The sequence below is a fragment of the Aegilops tauschii genome, chromosome 3 (assembly GCF_002575655.3).
Source record: "Aegilops tauschii subsp. strangulata cultivar AL8/78 chromosome 3, Aet v6.0, whole genome shotgun sequence".
In the NCBI taxonomy this organism is placed as follows: Eukaryota; Viridiplantae; Streptophyta; class Magnoliopsida; order Poales; family Poaceae; genus Aegilops; species Aegilops tauschii.
Window position 1 is genome coordinate 624,072,838 of NC_053037.3, and position 21,950 is coordinate 624,094,787.

At 47.9% G+C, this 21,950-nt stretch overlaps 2 protein-coding genes across 2 annotated transcripts; both read right to left on the minus strand.

The window, feature by feature from the left end:
- Nucleotides 1-637: 637 nt before the first annotated feature.
- Nucleotides 638-2,111, minus strand: LOC109735289 (uncharacterized). The gene is made up of 4 exons (XM_020294488.4): nt 2,103-2,111; nt 1,625-1,742; nt 1,223-1,537; nt 638-1,147 (listed from the first exon to the last, which is right to left on the minus strand). The coding sequence occupies exons 1-4, from the start codon at nt 2,109-2,111 to the stop codon at nt 660-662; spliced, it is 930 nt and encodes a 309-aa protein (XP_020150077.4). The 3' UTR covers nt 638-659.
- Nucleotides 2,112-14,459: 12,348 nt separating this feature from the next.
- LOC123497472 (uncharacterized) lies at nt 14,460-20,685 on the minus strand. The gene is made up of 3 exons (XM_045234001.2): nt 20,410-20,685; nt 16,367-16,998; nt 14,460-16,283 (listed from the first exon to the last, which is right to left on the minus strand). Exons 2-3 carry the CDS (start codon nt 16,980-16,982, stop codon nt 15,685-15,687), a joined length of 1,215 nt encoding a protein of 404 aa, XP_045089936.1. The 5' UTR covers nt 16,983-16,998; nt 20,410-20,685; the 3' UTR covers nt 14,460-15,684.
- Nucleotides 20,686-21,950: the final 1,265 nt, after the last annotated feature.

Genomic DNA, 21,950 nt, shown 5'->3' on the forward strand with positions numbered 1-21,950 from the left:
GATGTAAGGGGAGATGCTGTTGATCGGGGAGAGGCCCCTCTCTTTGCACGCAGATCTTTATTTTTTGACCGGCTTCGGGAATGACTTTGATTGGTGGTGCCTTCGCTTGTGGTATCAACTGGCGTGGCCGGTGGTGGTGAAATTGCTATGGATGATGTGTCGGTGCACAATGAAATTGCAGGATGAACTCCTGCAGACAAAGATGAAATAACGAAGAATTATTCAGTGCATTTACAACTCCACATGGTCGTGCAGAACAAAGAGTTGCATAGCTGATTTTTCAACAGAACTACCATGAACCATGTTCAGTATTGCTAATTATGAGAAAGCACACAAGACATGTCGTGTTTTGCTACATCATATGACATGAACTGCTCTGCAGACTGCAGTAAGTGAAAGTTATAAACCCCCATAGTCTGCTTGCCTAGTCTCCGATAACACAACAGCCTCTGGGCACCGAGATGTCGGCCAAGGGTTGTATTGTTATCATGGAGACACCCTACGTAGCATCTACGAAGGGGTGGAAGCCGACGATTGGCCACTTTCAAAATTTTGAACGGTCGCAAAGGAGTCAAAATAAATCAGCCATAAAGGACTCATTCACATTTAAATGAAACTTGTCTTTTTTACATCATACACCTCGGCATGCCGAGGGAGGTCTACTCAAGATCCTCAAGAATAGTGTCCTTGCGACACTTAGCCTCTGATAACCGGGCACCCGGCATCACATCGTTAAAATACTGCTCGGGCACCCGCTTCGTCCCTTCCGGGGCCCCCTTCGCCATCTCCTCCGGCTTGACCACAGGATAATACGCCTTCACAGATGCATAAGCCTGCCGAGCACCCTCCAAGCAAGCCGAACGCTTCCAGAGTTGGACACGAGGGCTGGCGCTTCGAAGCCTTTGGATTAAACCAAAGTAACTGCTCGGCAGCGGCTCGGCGGGCCATAAGGCATTGCAGAGGTCCTCCATGACAGGCCTGGCGACGCGGTGCAGCTCCATCAACTGCTTCATTTGGTCACCGAGGAGTGGCGGATGCGACGACACTTGAAATTGTGCCCAGAACGCCTTCTGCTCGGCAGCATCCTCACGCTCGTTAAAGTACTGGCACGCATCTGCTGCACTCCTCGGTAGGTCCACAAAGGTACCTGATACACACCAGATTTCCGTCAGCTCGGCAAAGTTGCCACCACCGAAGACCCACTGCAATAAAAATGGCTTACCGGCAGCTATCTCAGATACTTGCCGGAGTTCTTCTCGGTCTGACCTCGCTTGGACCTGGGCCTCATTGTGCGCCAGCTCAAGCCTTTTGAGCTCGGCTGCGTCATTCTTCTTGTCGGCTTGAAGGACGTCGCGCTCTGCGTACAGGCCCTTCAAGTCCTGTTCCACCTCCAGGATCCGAGCCTGGTCTTTCCTTCGAGCATCCCGTTCCTCGGAGAGCTCGGTGTTGCTCTTCTCAGACGTAGCCCTTTGCTGTTCGGCTTCTGTCTGAGCGTTCTTAAGCTCGGCACGAAGTGCCTCCATCTCCGCCGTGGCAGCTGGCAACAATCAACACAATTATTATATTAGTACTTGAGTTGTTTCGAACAACGGATAAAGCTATGGTGTTTGTTTCTATATCTTACCTTGCGCCTTATCCATCTGCTCCTTGAGTAGCAGATTGAGGTCCTCCTCGGACCACTCATGCTTGTAATTCAGCTCGTCCAACTCTTTTGAGTTGGACGCCGAAGATGAGGCGAAGGCCTGCAAAACATTTATTAGGCTCCGAAGAGCGAAATCGATCCTCTCGTCGGACGACTTAGTTCGACCACAGTCTCGGGAACTACTGCATATTCGCATTGAGTATAACTTAGTTCGACCGGAACTGGTTGAATGCCGGGAAGAATTTAGGAGCTCTGTAAAGCTGCCTCTATCTCCTTGTGTCGCCCCAAGGTGGGCGGCTGGGCGTTCTCGGCCTCGTCCCTCACAGGAGAGGAGATGGCCGCCTTCGTTGCTCGACAGCACTGGGGCTATCGGGCTGAGGACTCCGGGCGGTTAAGCACCGGTTCTTCAAGGACCAAGGGAAATTCAACCCCTCAATCTTCGGCGACACGCCATATGAACCTCGGCCATGGGCACATCTCAGGGTGGACACGGTCCGGTCCCGGTCCGAGCCGTCGATTGGACCGGCCGCCGGCGGTCCGGTCCGGACCGGACCGAGCAGGGCAGCGGTCCTGATTTCAGGGACCGGACCGGCGGACGAGAAGCTCGGTGCGGACCGGCGGTCCTCACGGTCCCGGCGACGTCCATGTGGGTTCAAGATGTCGGAGAGGTTGTCGGAGAAGCAGCACGGTGTCTGGAGCCGGAGAAGACGCACCTGATGATGGCGAGGCGGCGTGAGGGAGAGGCACAAAAGAGAGAGAGGGAGCGGCGCGGCCGTGCGGGGGATAGGGGGAACAGCCACGCGAGGGAGCGGCGGCGCTTGGGAGAGGAAGGCGAGGGAGAGGGGGCGGCGCGGCGGTTACCCTCGAGCGTCCGCAAGTATATTTTTAGCAGTTTTTTCCATTGCATGCAAGTAATTTAGCGCGTGCATGGGCCCATGATTTTCCTTGTATGAGCCTTGCCGTGATTGGTGGATTAATTCTGACGTGAAGATAGTCGTGGGATGACACCGTGATTGTCGGATCCAACCATTTTTTCTCTCTTGTTCCTTCTATTTTCTTCGCCTGAATAAGAGGAAACTGCGTCATGGAATGCCGCCTGATTACCCGATCGAACTTATTTCTCTCATTACTAGCAAATAAAAGGAACAACAGCGAGGAGTTGTTGTGGGAAGCGCCTAAATTATCGGATCGAATCATGTTTATATCATTCTCTCTATTTTCTGTCGACTGATTAAAGGGAAAAACCAAACGGTAGGGCGCGACTGCCTCTTGCCCGGCCCTGTGTGACTCTCAGATAATCACGGGTGTGATGGCGTCTTCTTTCTATTTTCTGTTCTCTTCTACCTCACGCGCGACTTGAGTTTTCTTCTTTCTTCGACTTAATAAACGGAAACAAATCAAAGAGGGGCGCGCCCACGCGGGAGAGGGACGGCGGGCGTGGTCGTCGGTCACCCAGCGCGCGGATCTCGCCGGCCAGAGCGTGTGGTGGCCGCGATAACGAGGACCGGCCTGCAGCGCGCTTCGCTCCGCTCGCTCGGCTCGGTCAAAGACCGGACCAGACCGACAGAATATCGGGCCCAAATTCTGTAACCGGACCGGCTAATTTCTTCAACGGGCCAGGACCGAACGGTCCGCTCGCTCCGTCCAGCCTGAGGCACATCGTACCCTCTGTGTTTAACACAGAGGTGTCCGAGTGTGATGCAACCTCACCCTGCTCATCCGAAGAGCTCTCGGCCAGTTCGGCCGGAGGGACATCATTGTCCGAGTCGTCCTCCCCAGGGAGTCGGCGTTGCGGGCTATAAAGGCAAGCAAGATGACAAAATTAAGGATATGTTGATTAAACCTATTATGTATAGTGTGTTAAACAAGGTACCTTCTCGCCTGCGGCTTCTCTCTACGTGGCGGGGGGAGTTCATCCCCAGAGAAGCCGGTACGTGCGACCTCAGTGGGGGGCGAGGACTGGCTTGGCTGGGCGGCAGAGGCCTTCCGCAGCCTTTTGAATTGCCGAGGAGGGTCGTCCTCCTTGATGTCTTCGGACGTTGAACCCTCGTCCTTGTCCTCCTTCCCCTTCTCCTCCTCCTTCTCCTCCTCCTGGACGGAGGAACTGTGGGTACTTCCTGACAGGCATTCGAGGAAGCTCCTCGGCTGCGCTAGCCCTTCTTCTTCTTCGGCTCCTCCTTCTCCTTGACCGGGACAACATACGGCTCCTCGGTCAGCAGCTTTGCAAGTTGCGGGGTCCTGTCTTCTTCAAGCGGCGGCGCCGGAGAACTCATCTTTCGGGCCTTGGCGCACTAGGCTTAGTCATAAAAAGTCAAGCCGATCACTTTCTCAAAAGTTAGAAATACGTACAAGACAACATCACAAGTAAAACTATGTATACCTCGGTTGGACCATTCTCATTGTCGTAGCCGACGTCTCCCTTCTCATCGGGGAAGGTGTTTTTGGACGGCTTGAAAAAGCGACGTCCACATCCCTGCAAGGTCGATGCAGAAGAAGTGCCGCACGGTCGCCTCATCCTCAGGTTTGTAGCGCCACATCGGATTTGGCCTCGAGTTGAAGAGGTAGGATGCGGCGGTGAAGCATAACGTGGACCACGTCCACCAGCTTGATGCCTTGTCCGACCACCACCTTAAGCCTCTTCTGGAGCACCTTTACCTCGTCTGGGTTTCTCCAGTCGAAGCCCTTCTTTGTCCAGGAGACGAGCCTCTTCGGGGGCTCGGCCGTGAAGGCAGGGGTCTCTATCGGACCCTTGGTGGGCAAGTCAGTGATATAGAACCAGTCCCGCTGCCCCAACTTGATTGTCTCCACAAAGGTGCCCTCTGGCCAGAGCACCCTTGGGAGTTTACTTATCATGGCCCCGCCGCATTCAGCGAGCTGGGAACCACTATTCTTCGGCTTGACGTTGAAGATCTTCATCCACAAGACAAACTGCGGTTTGACAAGGAAGAATGCCTCGCATATAGTGATAAAAGTGGCTATATGGAGGATTGAGTTTGGGGCTAGGTGGTGGAAGTCTAACCCGTAGAAGAACAGTAGCCCCCTCACAAAGGGGTGAAGAGGGAACCCCAAACCTTGGATGAGGTGGGGAACGAAGACCACGCTCTCCCCTTCCTTGGGACTAGGGATGGCGGAGGCAGAACAGGCGGTCTCGCCCGTCGCCGGGGCCTGGCACTTAGCGGCTGTGGGTATGTACCTAGGAGCCCGGAGCTCCTCGATGGTGCCCACCATGATGTTGGACGGCACCCACAGCCCCTTCAAGTCGGAGTCGGATGCGGGGCCTGCGGCCCCCTTTCCCTTGCCGGCCATCCCTGGTGGAGGAACACGGGAGGGTTGGAAGCTTGGGGTTGGATCTCAGGGCGCCGGAGCTTTTTGAGCTTTGGGCAATGGAGCAGGGAGATGGAAGCGTAAGGGGAAATGCTTTACTTCCGTTCACTTTTATAGGTTAGACCAAGAGTCCCCTTGCTGCGCCGTATAAAATGCTTATTCCCAACCCTTCATGCTATTATACGCGCATCGATTAAAACAACTTGTTGATGAAATCCCTTGAAAACCGGGGATCGATCTCTGTATTGATGAGACATGCCAGTGAAAGGCAGCCTCGGGCCACGTAACATTTTCATGATAACTGATTCGACCCCACGACACGTGGTGACGGTTAGATGAAACTGTCAGGGCTTGAACCCTCTCTCTAGTTGTACCTACGTGGCAAGTCTTTGATACTAAGTTAACTCAAGACCTCAGACGAGGGTGAGCACCTTTGTGAAAAGGGCCCTGAATTTCCTTGCCGACGTTGAAGTTTTTGAACACATGGTCGGTGAAATCGACTGTAAAAGGAGATCAAGTAATTTATAAGTCATCAAAGACTTCGGATTCGAGCATGAACTGATGAAGGAAGAACTCTCCTGCCAAGCCGAAGACATCATCCGAAGAGGCTGTTGGGAGGAGAGAGCTGCAGTCTTCGACTTCAAAGACCAGTTCATGGGCTACTGACGGTGTCCTGGACTAAGGGGTACTAACCTATACGGCCAGCAGTCCATGGGCCAGGCTCCTAGCCTGCCGATCATTAAAGGCAGGACTACCAAAGCTATGACCCTCGGCGTGATCAAGGTGGAAGCCTATGAAGACTTGGCGTGCACTTCAAGGATTGCTTTGTAGCAGGAGCGTTGACAACCGACCATTTGTGTAACCTAGGCACCCCCGGTGCATATATAAGCCGAGGGGTTTAGTCTTTAGAGGCACGATGACGAGCTTTAGGGTTTAGAACACAATCATACGATCTCGAGGTAGATCATTGTGTACTCTGTACTCCATCACATCAATATAATCAAAGCAGGACATAGGGTTTTACCTCTTCGAGAGAGCCCGAACCTGGATAAACTTCGTCTCCCTTCGTCCCCTGTTACCATTGTTCCTAGACCTACAGCTCGGGACCCCCTACCCGAGATCCACCGGTTTTAGCACCAACAGGGTGACACAGGGCAACAGTGAAATTTCTTCAGGTTTCAGACAGACAGTCAAGAAGAGCTAGGATGTTGAGTTCAGTAAACTCTAATATGTGGCTTACAATATGCAAGTTGTTCACTTTCATGCAGATCAGTGATTGGTGTGTGATGCCGTTGAACGGATACTCCGAAAGTTAGGAGCACAAAATAGAGGAAAGAGTAACTTAATTTTTGCTCTAATGTTGACTCTGGAGAAGATGAGGACTATAGTTACAGGTGGAGTCACGTGGATTTTGGGAGTATCAACGGTGCTCATGGTATAGTCTTAAGTCCAATATATATGGAGGTTCAACGCATCGATGAATCCTAGGTGATGGAGAATATTCGCCAAGGTGGAGTTTGTTAGATTTGTGTCGAATATGTTTGTACAAGGTAGGTTACAGTTGGACTTGGATTCAAACTGTGTGTAGACAGGGTACGAGTCCTGTCCTATTAGGACATTTGTATCCTATGCCTCTTATATAATGAGAGGGTAGAAACATGATGTAACCTATGCCAACATAAGAACAGACACGCAGGGGGAGCCGGCGCCCTGTGACGATGCTCGAGTGGCCGATGTGCGGTATTGTAGCAGTGTCATGGGGAGGAGATCCCATAGTTGGGCCTCGAGGATGTAGCCATGTCGGTGAACCTCGTTAACAAATCTCGGTGTCGTCTCACGCGCCTCGTGGGATTGATTGGTTCTCGATAGATCGACTATGTGCCTCAGATTAATTCTAACACAGGCCCCATCACACCATGCACCCTTGCACCAACATCTACACCAAACCATCCTGTAGAAGAGGTCTTCAAAACCGAAATTCATAGATTCAAGAGCCTAAAACTCCATTAATTCTCACAAGCCTCACACTGGCACCGGAGGGTGCATTGACGTGATGGAGATGACGCAGAAGGACCCAATTGCAATGGGAAGCCTCTGCCATTGCCATGCCAACGTACCCTGCAATTTTTTTTTCAAAATGGAGGCAAAATATTTGCCTCATTGATAAATTAAGAAGAAAAGAATTTCCTAGTTAATTAATCGGAAATCGGGCAAAAACCGATAAAGATAGACCACATGCGGACTCGGTAAGAAAGAAACTCCAAGACCCCACGGTCAACCCGACAAACATACATAACACAGAACAACCATGATCCCTTGCACTTCTATGTCGAAAAGAAACCCCCAACGAATTCATTATTGAAGACAACAGACACCAACAAATCCTTGGAGATGAGCCAATCGGAGATGCTGGTCAAAGAGACTGAAAATCATCCATTAAGAAGCTGTGGATGCCTTACCAACGGTGACACTTTTCTTGCCTATGCTCCTGAGAGCCTTCTTCACCTTCTTGATTTTGCCCGTAGAAGCCTCCTCTGCTAGGAGGCAAGCAATCGCCTAGCCAGATCTAGGGGTAGCTGCCTCCAAGGACGCGAGCAAGCCGCCAAGCTTTTTCACGAAGACCGCCTCGTCAATACGTGCCAACATACCTTCACGATCAAAGACTGGGGGCTGAATGGATTTCAGCGCCTCAGAATTACGTGCCAAAGCACCTATCTCATCAACCTCAGCACCTACAGACGCCACCTGGCCAACAGCCACAGGTGAAGGAACAATAGTAGCATCCAAACCTCCACGGTCCACAAAGGCGAGCAGCTGACTGGGTTCCAACGAGGGCGGTGAGGTCACAATCGACATCGCCAAGGCCCCTCCAAGCAACTCCATCTCCTTAGGAAGAACCATCGAAATAGGTCAAGTAGGCTCCCCACAAAGCTTCTGCAGCTCTGGCATAATCTGCAGCACTGGAGACACGACCTCGACAATGACTTCACTCCCATAAGCAATGTGCACAACAGGCAGCGGCGAAGGGTAGAATGTAGCGCGAGGAGAGAGATCTCCAAACATGCCTTCTTCCCCATCGACATAACCAACCTGGATCTTGGGCAGCAGGGACACAACAGGCACAACTAGGAGCTTGGCGAGAGCAGCCTCTGCACTTGCCAAAACACTCCCAACTCGTGCAATGCAGTCGTGAAGTTCAGCGCGGAGGAGCTCAGTCTACTCAACAAGTACGGGCTGCAACGCCATGTCAACCGGGGTTGCATCAACATCTAATGCAAGCGGTGGGGTGGATGGTGGAGCAACATGTCGCGGCATCGTAGTCCGGTCAGTGCGGCGCTGTGCATGACAGAAACGCGCTTTGTGGCCAAATCGGAGGCATCCCATGCACTGGAAAGTGTCCATGCACTCGCGAGCACGATGACCCTTGGAGAGGCAATGGTTGCAACGGTCTCTCGGCCATGCCGGCGGAGCTGGCCGTGTGATGGACGCAGAGCCATGGGAGGGCACGAGAGGCGGCAAGCGGCACCCTGTTACAAGGTGCCAGTCATCCAGAAGATCCCGAACAGGAGAAGCTGCATCCCGAACGAAACAGCCACACCAATCACCCCAACCTGGACGTGACAGAGGCACACCGTCCCCTACGACGGAGTCACGTGGCAGCGGCAGAGACAACCGGGTAGCAATGGCCAGCGCCAGAGAGGCCAACAGTGCTGAAATTTGAGATGGGCTCTAGGCCCATGTAGCAATTTCTGAAAAATCTCTAAGGGCCCATGTGGGTTATATGGCACTAGGTGTAGTGGGAAGTTTAGTCCCACCCCGGAAGTGGAAGAGGAGTTGGACCTCCTTATAAGGGTTTCTCTTCTACATGCTATTGGAGCTTGAGAAGAGAAGAGGCCCTCGCGCACTCCTCCTCTGCCGCCCGCCTCGCCACGACGCGCCACGCCACGCCATGCCACGCCGCGGGTTGCGGGATTGAGCTGAGCCGAGCTTACACCTACGCGCTTATTTTTGCCAGTCACTAACGGAGAGTTTTCTGACAGCTGGGTCGCCAAGGACTTGTGGGAGGCGCTCGAATCTAAGTTCGGGGCAGCCGATGCCGGAAGCGAGATGTATATTATAGAGCAGTTCCATGATTACAAGATGGTTGAAAACCGTCCTGTATTGGAGCAGGCTCATGAGATAATATGCATTGTTAACTTCTTAAGTGCGAGTTACCGGGCAAGTTTGTCGCGGGCTGTATAATCGCTAAGCTCCCTAATTCCTGGAGGAACTTTGCCACCACTCTGAAACATCAGAGGCGTGAATTCTCTGTGGAGGATGTCATTGGCCATCTGAGTGTTGAGCAGAATTCAAGGGCAAAGGACTCGCACGGAAAAATGGCCGAAGGGACTTCTGTCGCCAACATGGTGAACCAGAAGAACTTCAACTCCCACAAGCCCAAGGGAAAGAACGGTGTCCAACACAATACCGACTTTAAGAAGAAGGGTAAGAAGACCTTCAAGAAGAACAAGAAGGACGAGGGCTGCTTCACTTGTGGTTCGGTTGAACATTGGGCCAACAAGTGCCCAAACAAGTACAAGAAGTCAGGACAGGACTCCAAGTCCGTCAACATGATTGTGGACAACAATGAGAATGGTGCACCTGGGTACGGTAATTTATTTACTGTTTTTTCAGTGTTTCAGCCCATCGATTGGTGGGTGGACACAGGTGCAGGTGTACATGTGTGTGCTGACATGTCATTGTTCACTTCTTACCAGGTCACAGGCCACGGGTCCGTATTGATGGGGAATGGCGTGAGTGCTTCTGTTCATGGTGTTGGCACGGTCGATCTGAAGTTTACTTCGGGAAGGATCGTGCAGCTGAAGAACGTGCAGTATGTCCCCGCCATCAAGAAGAACCTCGTTAGTGGCTCCCTTCTATGTAGAGAAGGGTTTAAGTTGGTTTTCGAGTCTAATAAATTAGTTGTTACGAAATATGGACTCTTTGTTGGAAAAGGTTATGAGAGCGGAGGGATGTTCCGCCTTTCCCTCGCAGATTTTTGTAATAAAGTCGTGAACCATGTTCATTCGAATGTTAATGAATCTGAAGTTTGGCATTCACGTCTTTGTCACATTAGTTTCGGTGTTATGACGCGGCTAGCCAAGTTGGATTTAATCCCGAGTTTTACTTTAGCCAAAGGCTCTAAGTGCCTTTCATGTGTGCAAGCTAAGCAACCTCGCAAGCCTCACAAGGCCGCGGAGGAGAGACACTTGGCACCATTAGAACTCATACATTCTGATCTTTGTGAGATGAATGGTGTGTTGACTAAAGGTGGAAAGAAATACTTCATGACATTGATAGATGATTCCTCTAGATATTGCTATGTGTACCTGTTAAATACTAAAGATGAGGCTCTACACTACTTTAAAATCTATAAGGCAGAAGTTGAGAATCAACTTGAAAAGAAAATTAAACGAGTCCGGTCAGATCGTGGTGGAGAGTACTTCTCGAGTGAGTTTGATTCCTTCTGTGCGGAACACGGCATTATTCATGAGAGGACGCCTCCCTATTCACCCCAGTCAAACGGGGTTGCCGAGCGGAAAAACCGTACTCTAACTGATTTGGTTAACGCCATGTTAGATACATCGGGTTTATCCAAGGCATGGTGGGGGGAGGCTATATTGACGGCATGTCATGTCCTGAATAAAGTTCCGACAAAGGATAATGAGATCACTCCCTATGAGAAATGGGCAAAGAGGAGGACAACACTCTCGTACTTGCGCACTTGGGGCTGTCTGGCGAAAGTCAATGTGCCGATCCCCAAAAAGCGTAAGCTTGGACCCAAGACTGTGGACTGCGTTAATTTGGGCTACGCTAAGAACAGCGTTGGCTATAGATTTCTAGTAGTGAAATCTGAGGTACCTGACCAGAAGGTCGGTACAATTATGGAGTCTAAGGATGCTACATTCTTCGAGGATACTTTTCCTATGAGAGATATGCAAAGCACTCCTAGACAGGAATCTGAGGAGACTCCTGAACCTGCCATCCCTATGGAATATTATGAACAAACACATGATGAAAATCCTGAGGAGGATGACGAGGAAACCCTTGGTAGGGGCAAGAGACAAAGGACTGCAAAGACCTTTGGTGATGATTTCTTCGTGTACCTCGTGGATGATACTCCCACTTCTATTTCAGAAGCGTATGCCTCTTCAGAAGCTGACTACTGGAAGGATGCGGTCCGTAATGAGATGGATTCCATCATGGCTAACGGGACATGGGAGATCACTGAACGTCCCTATGGTTGCAAACCATTAGGATGTAAGTGGGTGTTCAAGAAGAAGCTTAGGCCCGATGGTACGATTGAAAAGTACAAGGCTAGGCTTGTGGCCAAGGGCTATGACCAGAAAGAAGAGGAAGATTACTTCGACACTTATTCACCTGTAGCTAGACTGACCACCATTCGAGTATTACTCTCGTTGGCAGCCTCGCATGGTCTTCTCGTCCACCAGATGGATGTTAAGACGGATTTTCTGAATGGAGAGCTAAAAGAGGAAATCTACATGCAACAGCCAGATGGCTTTGTGATAGATGGTCAGGAAAGAAAGGTGTGTAGGTTGCTGAAATCTTTATATGGCCTGAAGCAAGCACCTAAGCAATGGCATGATAAGTTTAATACAACTCTGACATCTGTTGGTTTCGTTGTTAATGAGGCTGACAAATGTGTATACTATCGCCATGGTGGGGGCGAAGGAGTTATACTGTGCTTGTATGTTGATGACATACTGATATTCGGAACCAACCTCAAAGTCATTGAGGAGGTCAAGTCGTTTTTGTCTCAGAACTTTGAGATGAAAGACCTTGGTGTGGCTGATGTTATCTTGAACATCAAGCTACTGAGAGATAATGAGGGTGGGATTACACTTCTGCAATCCCACTATGTTGAGAAGGTGTTGAGTCGTTTTGGATATTCGGATTGCACACCATCTCAAACACCATATGATCCTAGCGTATTGATTCGAAAGTCCAAAGGCACGGCTATAGATCAGTTGAGATACTCTCAAATCATTGGTTCACTGATGTACCTAGCGAGCGCAACGAGACCCGACATCGCGTTTGCTGTGAGCAAACTGAGCCGGTTTGTTTCCAAACCGGGTGATGTACATTGGCATGCTGTTGAACGAGTCATGCGCTATCTGAAAGGTACTATGAACTATGGACTTCACTATACCGGAGACCCGTCGGTACTTGAAGGGTATAGTGATGCAAATTGGATCTCTGATGCTGATGAGATGAAGGCCACAACTGGGTATATGTTTACTCTTGGAGGTGGCGCTGTTTCCTGGAAGTCTTGCAAGCAAACGATCTTAACGAGATCGACAATGGAAGCAGAATTAACGGCATTAGACACATCTGGTGTTGAAGCGAGATGGCTTCGAGATCTTTTGATGGACTTGCCATTGGTTGATAAACCGGTTCCGGCTATCCTTATGAACTGTGACAATCAGACTGTCATCACCAAGGTGAAGAGTTCAAAGGACAACATAAAGTCCACCAAACACATAAGAATGAGATTAAAAGCTGTCAGAAAATTAAGAAACTCCGGAGTGATAGCGTTGGACTATGTCCATACGGCTAAGAATCTGGCAGATCCCTTTACGAAAGGGATATCACGTGTTGTGATAGATAATGCATCGAGGGAGATGGGTATGAGACCCACATGAGTTGCCATGGTAGTAACCCAACCTATGTGATCGGAGATCCCGTGAATTAGGACCTGGGAAAACAAGCCAGTGGTGAACTGAGGAGAGTAACTATACTAACCCACTCCGTTGGAGATGCAATACTCTCGATACTGTATGGTAGGATGACTACTGTCTTAATGTGTTCCGAAGCTTATATAAGCAAGATGCTATCCTACAGAGTGATCTTTGGAGGAACACACCTATATGAGTCCGACTGCTGGTCACAGTCTATGAGATTGGGGTGATCTCTAGTAAGCTCATGAATAGGCCAGGAGTGTGACTTATATGCTCCACCCGAGGGGTCAGCCTTCGGCAGCCCAGTACTAGTGAGACATGTGGTGAAACTTCTTTACGCCAAACTGACAATTCAAGGCATAGTCCATTGTTCAGTTGTGAAGGGGTGTAGCTGCTTGCTCTAGGTGAAGCTCAACCTTAACAGGTCTTCACTGAAACACTGGTATATCGAAACAGTAATTGGAACAGAGGACACAATGGGCCCTCGAGATCTGGTGGGGGATTGCTGAAATTTGAGATGGGGTCTAGGCCATGTAGCAATTTCTGAAAAATCTCTAAGGGCCCATGTGGGTTATATGGCACTAGGTGTAGTGGGAAGTTTAGTCCCACCCCGGAAGTGGAAGAGGAGTTGGACCTCCTTATAAGGGTTTCTCTTCTACATGCTATTGGAGCTTGAGAAGAGAAGAGGCCCTCGCGCACTCCTCCTCCGCCGCCCGCCTCGCCACGCCACGCCTCGTCACGACGCGGATTGCGGGATTGAGCCGAGCCGAGCTTACTGCTGCTGCCGCCGGTGACTCCATCCCGTCCGCCGCGTACACGGTCGACGGGAGAGCAGGTCTCCGAAACCACGCCCTTCTGGTTCCTGTACGGGGTGAGGGGCGAATAGGTTTTTGGGCAGCGATTACGCGACTGCTCACTTCCGATCGTCTACTTCCTCTACGTCCGCGTCGCCTTCATCATCACCATGTCCACCGCCGCCGAGAAAGCTGAAGCTGACAAGAAGGCCGCCGAGGACGCCGCTGCTGCCACCAAAGCCGCGGCCTCTGCATGGCCTACTGGAGGGTATAACTCGTTTATCCCGCTCCTACTGTTTTAGCCATGCTAGCATTATACGTAGATCTTTCTGCAATTAGCGTAGTATGTGCTACTTTCACTGAATATCAGTATGCGATCATATGTGTCAATGCCATGCTAGTGATTTACTCGTGGATTAATTTAATCGAGAAATTGCCTATTTACTCAACAAACAGCTCATCGGGAGCAGAGTGCGCCGGAGCCATGGCAGCAGGATCCAGCTCCCCTTGAACCGGATGCAAGGGACCAGCCTGCATTGGTAGACACTGGAGCAGCCTTCTTCGCGGTCTTTGGCAGACGGCAGGCACAAACCAGATGGCCAACAACAGCCGGGTTGGCCTTGCAGGAGGCCAAAGCAGCCGCTACCAGCATGTCGACGGTGGAAGTCGGGGATGTGGCCGGCACGGGCATGGGGAGCATCGTGGATGCGAGCTTGCACGGGGCATCTCCGACACCCCAATGGACACGCCAGCCACCTGGGCAGCGCGGGGCAGCATCGTCAGAGCAGAGGACGGCGATGGCGGAGGGAAGACGCGCGGCGCGAAGCCTGTGGGTAGCTCGGGAGGAGGTGGTGGCAGCATGCCGGCCGGCAAGGAGGTCAGAGGTGTGGTGGCTGACGGGGCTGGAGTGTCCGCAGCCGGTGCGTGCGAGTGGAAGGCTCAGGGCGCGGCCTGGCTGGTGGGCGCGACGATAGGAGCGGGAGAGCTCATCCCCTGCACCGAGGAGATCGGAGCAGGGGAGGATGAGGTGGAAGAGCTTTGCAGCGGCGCCGCGCTTGCACTTGTGGTCGGAGAGCATGCAGCCTGTAGCAGTAGAGGAATGAGGGCTCGAAGCTGAGTTTGGATCTGGCCTCGCCGGACTGAGGCGTGGACGGAGCTGGGAGATCAAGGTGGCCGCGGTGGTGCGCGTGCCTGCACGGCGCAGTCGCGAGAGACTCCCATGATGTTTTCTTGCCTTTATCCTGCAAACTTAACCTACTCGTCCAGAACAGAGATCAGAAATCTTTGCCCGTAATCCATCAATGCTGCTGCATAGAGCACAATGAGATGGGAAGGTTCAGGGAAAAATTATTCGCCGGGCAAGCGTCGCCGGGACCATGAAGGCCGCACTGCTAGAGGCGACTTATTGTGCGACGCCGCACGACTGCTTGAAGGGCCTAAGTGGCGGACACAAACCTCATAGCCCCAAACGGGGATAACTATCTAATATTCATTTGAGAAGTACAGTAGAGTGACGTAGGCGAGCTATAAGAGCTGTTATATCAGATTTTTGCCTTGTTGAAAGAGATAGAAAATGAGAGAGAAGAGAAGCGGGCTACAAGCTTACCGCCAGCTCTAGCATGGGTTCCAACAACCATTGTGAGACAAAGAGGTGGACCACATATTAATGGCGTAAGATACTACTAGTATGACTAACTATTGTATGAATGAGCTATTTGGTTGGCTGCAAGTGACATGGCAGTTCCATATAGCCGGCTCTTGGCCATACTATTAACCATGCTCTTAGGTAAATCAGGGTGTCCGTAGACTCCCACATGGGCAGACGCATCGTCTGGGGGGATCTACCAGCGGAGGAGAAATTATGGTGCAGCGTGCTCCGAAACCACCTCTCTGTAGGATTTAGGGAGAGGAAACTTCATAGCAACTTTCCTATATGTGGGATACATATAAAAAACAATATGGCAGAAAAATTGACTGTATAGCCGATATTTAATTACACTTGAAATATAGGCATACCAATAAATTTAAGAGTACTTTGTAATGAGAAGTGTTTTTTTTCCGTTGTTTGTTTGTTTGTTTGTGTGAGCCAATAGTAGCCGGCAGCTGTGTCACATTGACTAAAAAGTGTTTTCCATTGCTTGCCTAGTTTGCTCGCACGGTAGAGAGGAGTTACAACAGAATTAAATTAATATTTTGAATTGTAGAGCGGTTGAAATGCATGATTGGTACTATTATTTGTAACATACATACGTACCCAGTTTATAGTCTTGGCATTCTTCATGACGCTGTACAGTTCCCAGGCTGCTATATCACCCTTGTTGTCAAGCAATGTTGCATCTATATCCACATGAGACAATAAAGCAGCAACCGCTCTAGGGTTGCATCTTGCGACTGCCAAATGCAGAGCGGTTCTTCCATTTTTGTCTTGCATGTTAACAAGCTTGCGAAGTATTGGCGTCCTCAGGACAAACTCAACGAACTCTGGTTGATCAAAGAATACAGCTTTATGCAGCAATGTCGAACCATTTGGTTCAAGATAAGGAGCATCGGGGCAGTGCTCAAGAAGCTTTTGAGCAGCAGCAACCAGACCTCGATATGCCGCAATATTAAGGAGAGGTAAACCGTTGTTGCCTATTAAATACCCTAGAGTTGAATCATGTTCCAGCATTACTTGTAAAATGTCAACCATATCGTATTGTACAGCATTTGCTATTGGAGTACTTTTTGATGTGTCAGCTTCTCTGGCCAATTCAGGACGTTCCTTCATAATTATTTTGACGAATTCTGAAAAAACGAATGACAGGTTAGTAGAGTGAAATTATATTGTAACACACTATAATTTGCAGTCCAGATATTATATATCGCACCTTGATCCCCATTCTTAACTGCAGCATGTAGACAATTGCGACCGTGTTGTCCTCCCGAAGAAGCAGACAAAGGATTTTGCATTAGTTTCTCGAAAACCTGTGTAAAATTCCTCATGACCGCAAAGTACATCGGTGACTCATTGTGCTTGCCCACAGCTTGCGACAGCGCAGGCTCTGCTGCTATCAACTCCAGTGCATGATCCTTGTGGCCGTTGCGAATGGCGTGGTGCAGTGCATTGAATCCATACACATCTTGTTGCCGGATTGCCTGTCTCAATCCTAGCACAGAGCAGTGCTGAGCGAGTAAAAAAGAAGCCACAGAGACATGACCATTTCTCACTGCGGTAATAAGTGGTGTCTCCCCGTCCAAGTTTACAGCCTTGATGAGAGACTCTTCCAGTTCAAGCACGTCCTTGCAGAATCCCTCATGGCCATAAATGCAGAAAATGTGAAGGCAGGTGTTTCCCTGCGGAGTTGTTCCAAGAAGAATGCTTCGATCTAGTGCAGCCATGGCATACATTGAGGTGGACGTACCAGATGTGGCTGCTTTCATGAGCCGTTTGTCCATTCCTCCTGATGAACTAGTTGTTGTTGTTGTTGTTGTACTAGCTGCCATCTATGTTTTGTGTTTACTGCAGCAAAAAGAAAAAGATTAGTAGTTAGACATTCTTATTAACACATGAACTAGGAAAGGTAGCTGATGCAATCATTGATCAAAAGCAAGTGGTTTTATGCTACTTGACGGAGCTTCATTTATTATTTTGTTATGTCAAATAAATATTGTTATCTCTATCAGCATCTGTTGGCTGTAATAGTCTAGCCGGATGTGATGCCAACGAATGATCTCATTAAAAATGCTTCTAATCTCTATCTTCTCTACTCTCTTCGATATATAATAATAATAAACTACTTAAAAAGAATATAAGGTTCTATCTTTCACTCTGTTTTCTCCACACCACGCTTCGTCCAACCTTCCACCCCAATACACCAGATCAATCTACGGTTCATAGCAATAAATTCACATTCATAATTAAGTTGTTTTTATGGTAAAGCCTGATACGGGTCAGACATCTTTGGCAACTCAATAAATAGAAATAAATTCCCGGTCCGTAGACAAATAAATATCAGCCAATCTCTTGCCTATGGTAACCCAATAAAGCAGATCAATCGTGCACATACCTATTTTGCCTGTTTAAGAAATGACAGAAAATATTACGCTTTATAGAATGAAAACATAATTTTATTTTCTCTGTTTGTTTTGCATCAAGACTTATCCCGTATGGTCGTCTTATTGTGTTAAAAATATTTGGTCCCCGTGGTAACGCACGGGCACATACCTAGTCTCCATTAAAGAAGGCCTTAGGAAACCTGTCTTGTGTGTCTGATCGCCACATTTTGTTCATCTTCTTTCCTCTTCATGGTTTGCTAGTGACCATGAACAAACGTTGCAAAAAAGAGAAACATGGCAATGGGTATCCCAATTTGGTCGTCCCTATAAACATGGCAATGGGTATCCCGTATGGTCGTCTTATATGTACTATGTAACCATTAGATACATAAAATACTGGTAGCAAGCACCTTGCTTACCACTGGACCATCAACTTGTTTGTGTATTAAGAATAAGCCGACCATATTTATTAGAATATTACTCCATCCATCCCAAAATGTAAGTCTATTTTTTACACTAGTGTAAGAAGTGATCTTACATTTAGGGACTGAGGGAGGCCGTGCCCTAAGAAAAGGAACAAAGCATGCTGGCCACTGGAATGCAAAGTATTTTATGTATCTAATGGTTACATAGTACATATAAGATCAGTGGAAAATAATATTGTATGTCGAAAGTATCATTCTACTCCCTTCGACTCCAAATAATAGGTGTACACCATTTTCTATTTTTCCTCCAAAGAAGGTGCATCATCCAAATTTTTTGCCAACAGCATAAATTACCGTCGTATCTCTCTTCCCGATCAGTTAGCTGGCAAATCTCTCCGGCGCCGCCATCAGTCCGCTTCGTCTTCTGTGGCCTTAGGGCCATGGAGGTGCGGTGGATCTCGGACTTTGCCAGTGGGAGGGCTTCGTTTTTAGATGCTTTTTTGAGTTTTGTTAGGGTTTGTATCATGCTCATGAAGATGAGAAGGTGGCGGCTCCCTGAAGATGGAATAAGGTTCTCCCCATCTACCCCCCCCCCCCAGTAGTGCATCTAACATCGTTGGAGGCATGTCGAGGTGTGTCTCCGGCCGATCTCGTAGGATTCAGACGGTGGTTATTTGTTGTGCATCTACTCGGATCCGATCTTCGTTTGTCTTTGTTCATTTGTCTTCAGGTTGGATCCTTCCTATCTACATGTCTCTTCATCGGCGACGGTTGTTGTTCTGGTGCGTTGGTCCAATAGGGCCAGAACACAATGACTTCCTGACCGTTTACTACAATAAGTTTTGCCCGGCTCCCACGAGGGAGGGGTGGTGATGGCGACGCGCCTACGGCTCACTTCAGTGCTTGCAGTCGTCGCTAGGTGGTCTACCAATCTTGATGTTATTTTTATTATTTCTAGTGTTCATTATACTACCATGATTGAAGATGAAGGACAATACTTTTGCTACCGGGTAACGTGGGAAACGAGGAGGCCCACCTAGCTATGTTTCAGGAATTGGTCAGTTATAGCATGCGATTATTAGGCTAGTCATAGTGGGGAGTAACTGAGACTAGTGTCATGCATATGACACTAGTCTATGTTACTATCTTCCTAGTGCAAACTAACATAGGAGTAGTATCATAGATGATTGCATTTGTTAGATTGTAGACCCATTTTGCTTTGGGTTGCGTTATGTTACAGTAACATATTATGTTACTCTAAACACCTCTCACTACATTGACTACATGCCACATAAGCAAATTTGTCATGGAATGCGCTATGTCACTTGCTAAGTTACTCCCACTATGACCAGGCTCTCCCAATGCAGGTTAATTAGCGCGATTTCATAGGTATTTTGTTGATGTCGCATAGTACTTAATGAAGAGAGAGAGAGATGGAGGTTGTAGATTAACTAACATACAACCCTTGCACGTGGCCATAGGCAAAAAGATTGATGAATGAATCACATGTATGCATGAGCCTCAAATCATTAAATTTAGGTACAACCCTTAAGAACTAATGCATTGGGTTAGTTGTCTCTTAATTTTTTATAATACATCCGTCCGGGTTTACTAGTCAATTTCAGATTTTGGGTCATATTTTTACCATGACTTTAACTAAAATATAAGTTATACATAGTAAATTTTATACCATTGGAAACTACATTTAAATATGAATTCAACAATATAATTTTTGGTGACATGCATAAATATTTTACTTGTCAAACTTTGACCCAAAATACGATGGGGACTAATAAATCCGGATGGAGATAGTATCTCCTATGATAACGTGCTAAGAGACGATGCATTGGGAGAACCCATAAGGGTGGTTATGGAAGAAAATTACCTCATGATTCCATCCTTAATCAATCAGCCTGAAATTGTGCGCCTACTTTTTGCAATTGGAGTGAATAATAAATAGAGTCGGCTGAATCGTAGGACACAAACAAGTTGGTGATCTAGTGGTCAGCAAGGCCATTTTTTCCTCCATGCACCGTTAGCATGGTTTGTGAAAAAATAAATGGCCAATTAGCAAAGAAATCCATCTAAAAAATTGATAATTTGTGAGCGGTCAAGGCAATGCTTATGTGGCAGCCATATGGCCGGGGTTTTTTTCCATTTTGAATGCCTGTGAAGGAAAGAATAGACAAATTGTGCTAGGCTTGTGAGTGCTAGTAATTGCAAATATAAATTCAAACCGCTTCATGTATGGATTTAAACATTTGTTTTTGTATTGCGTGAGAAAGCACCATGTGTCAATGTTGACACGGTAACTGATTCGCCTGAAAATTTTATCATATACTATCAATTGCCCCTGCTAAATGTGTTAAGAATTGGAATTCTACTAAAAAAATCCAATAAACCAGTGGGACCCTAATTAGATATTGCTGAACAAACAAATTTTACAATACCTGGTAGATCAGCCGTTGAAATTCGCTGATGGCAAGAGATGGATCCTTCTTCTTTGAAGTGGCAATCGCTCCAAAATGGGACCAAATAATTGTGCAAAGAGACAATTAACTGTGGTGGAACAACGTGTGTCAACCAAGGCATGCGCGTAGCGTGGATCAACAAGAGTTCCTTGCAGGATTGCCTCTTGTATATAGGGCGCCACGATGCAGCAAGCCAGGGTGCGAAGGAAAGAATATATGTAATTTATATACAATTGGCTGAAAGCAAAAGCTACATTGCAGCATTGAACCAGATTGAAGAAACGTATCGTATGGATTCTATTCAAATAACATAAAGGGATAGGTTGCTTCCTATGTGGGAAACGGTAAGGTTGCATCCTTGTACTGCCAAGGTATCCACTAATTAAACTGAAGCCCACAAACCTACCAACTAATCCTTCAGGGACGATTCTTTGATATATTAGTTGTTAATTCTGGGCTCCCTAAAAAACAGTACTTAATTCTAGGCTAGCTGCTTCGGGAAAGGTGGTGGTTAACCCAATTGATCAAGGTAGGTCACACTCACCTTATGTCAAGATGACCGGAGATGGAACTTTTACTTAACCAAAGTGTAAGCTGCAAAACAGGCCATTCACCGAACAGCCTAGTCACTGGAGATGCGGAGCCAGCGCCATGTATAAACCAGTTGAAAATGCCACTCCAAACTAATCCTCCCACCTTGCATCGTCATTATATAAAAAAAATGAGTGAAAAAGGAGGCAAAGAAGCCAGGTCTAGTTTACACCGACGAGGGGAGGCTCCTCCTGCAGCAGAACATCCCTGCATAATCCCTCATGGCCATGAATGGAGGATATGTGAAGCAGGTCTTCCCCTGCCGAGTTTTCCCCTGAAGAATGTTTCGATGCATTACAGCCATGGCCTGTATATATTGAGATGCAACCAGGGATGTGGCTGCTTCAGGAGCCTTTTTTTCCATTAATGGCTGCCATCCTTCCGAGAACTACTTGTTGGTGTAATGGCCCCCATCTACTCTTCTCCTTTGGATTAATTAGCTTCATAAAAAAACCCAGTAGTGTGTTATTGTTTAATAATTACATGCTTATGATCATTGTGAATTAGAAATTCATGTATCGTGAACCAGTTGTAATAATTTTGTACTTGTAATTCCGGTTAATCACCAAAGGGATATTTATTTAATTTTAAAAGTACAACTATCAGTCAACCCAATGGCCGGTAATGGAATCAGTCTGTGCAGATCATACTCCGTACCTTCTTTAAAAGAATAACATTTTGGACACCTAGATGGTTCTTGAAATGTAACTTGGACCACCAATTTCTAGTATAATATATTAATAAAACCTAAAATTTGTTATATTATGAAATTATTTTTCAGGAAAAGTTTAAACAATTGATTTGGAAGTTGATCGTCTGAGGTTTAGAAGTTTGACCAATGCTATATTCAAGATGTCATTTTGCTAAGGACTATCACGAGAAAGAATTAAGGCAGGAATAGAAAAGGCAAGAAACGGAAGTGCAAACTA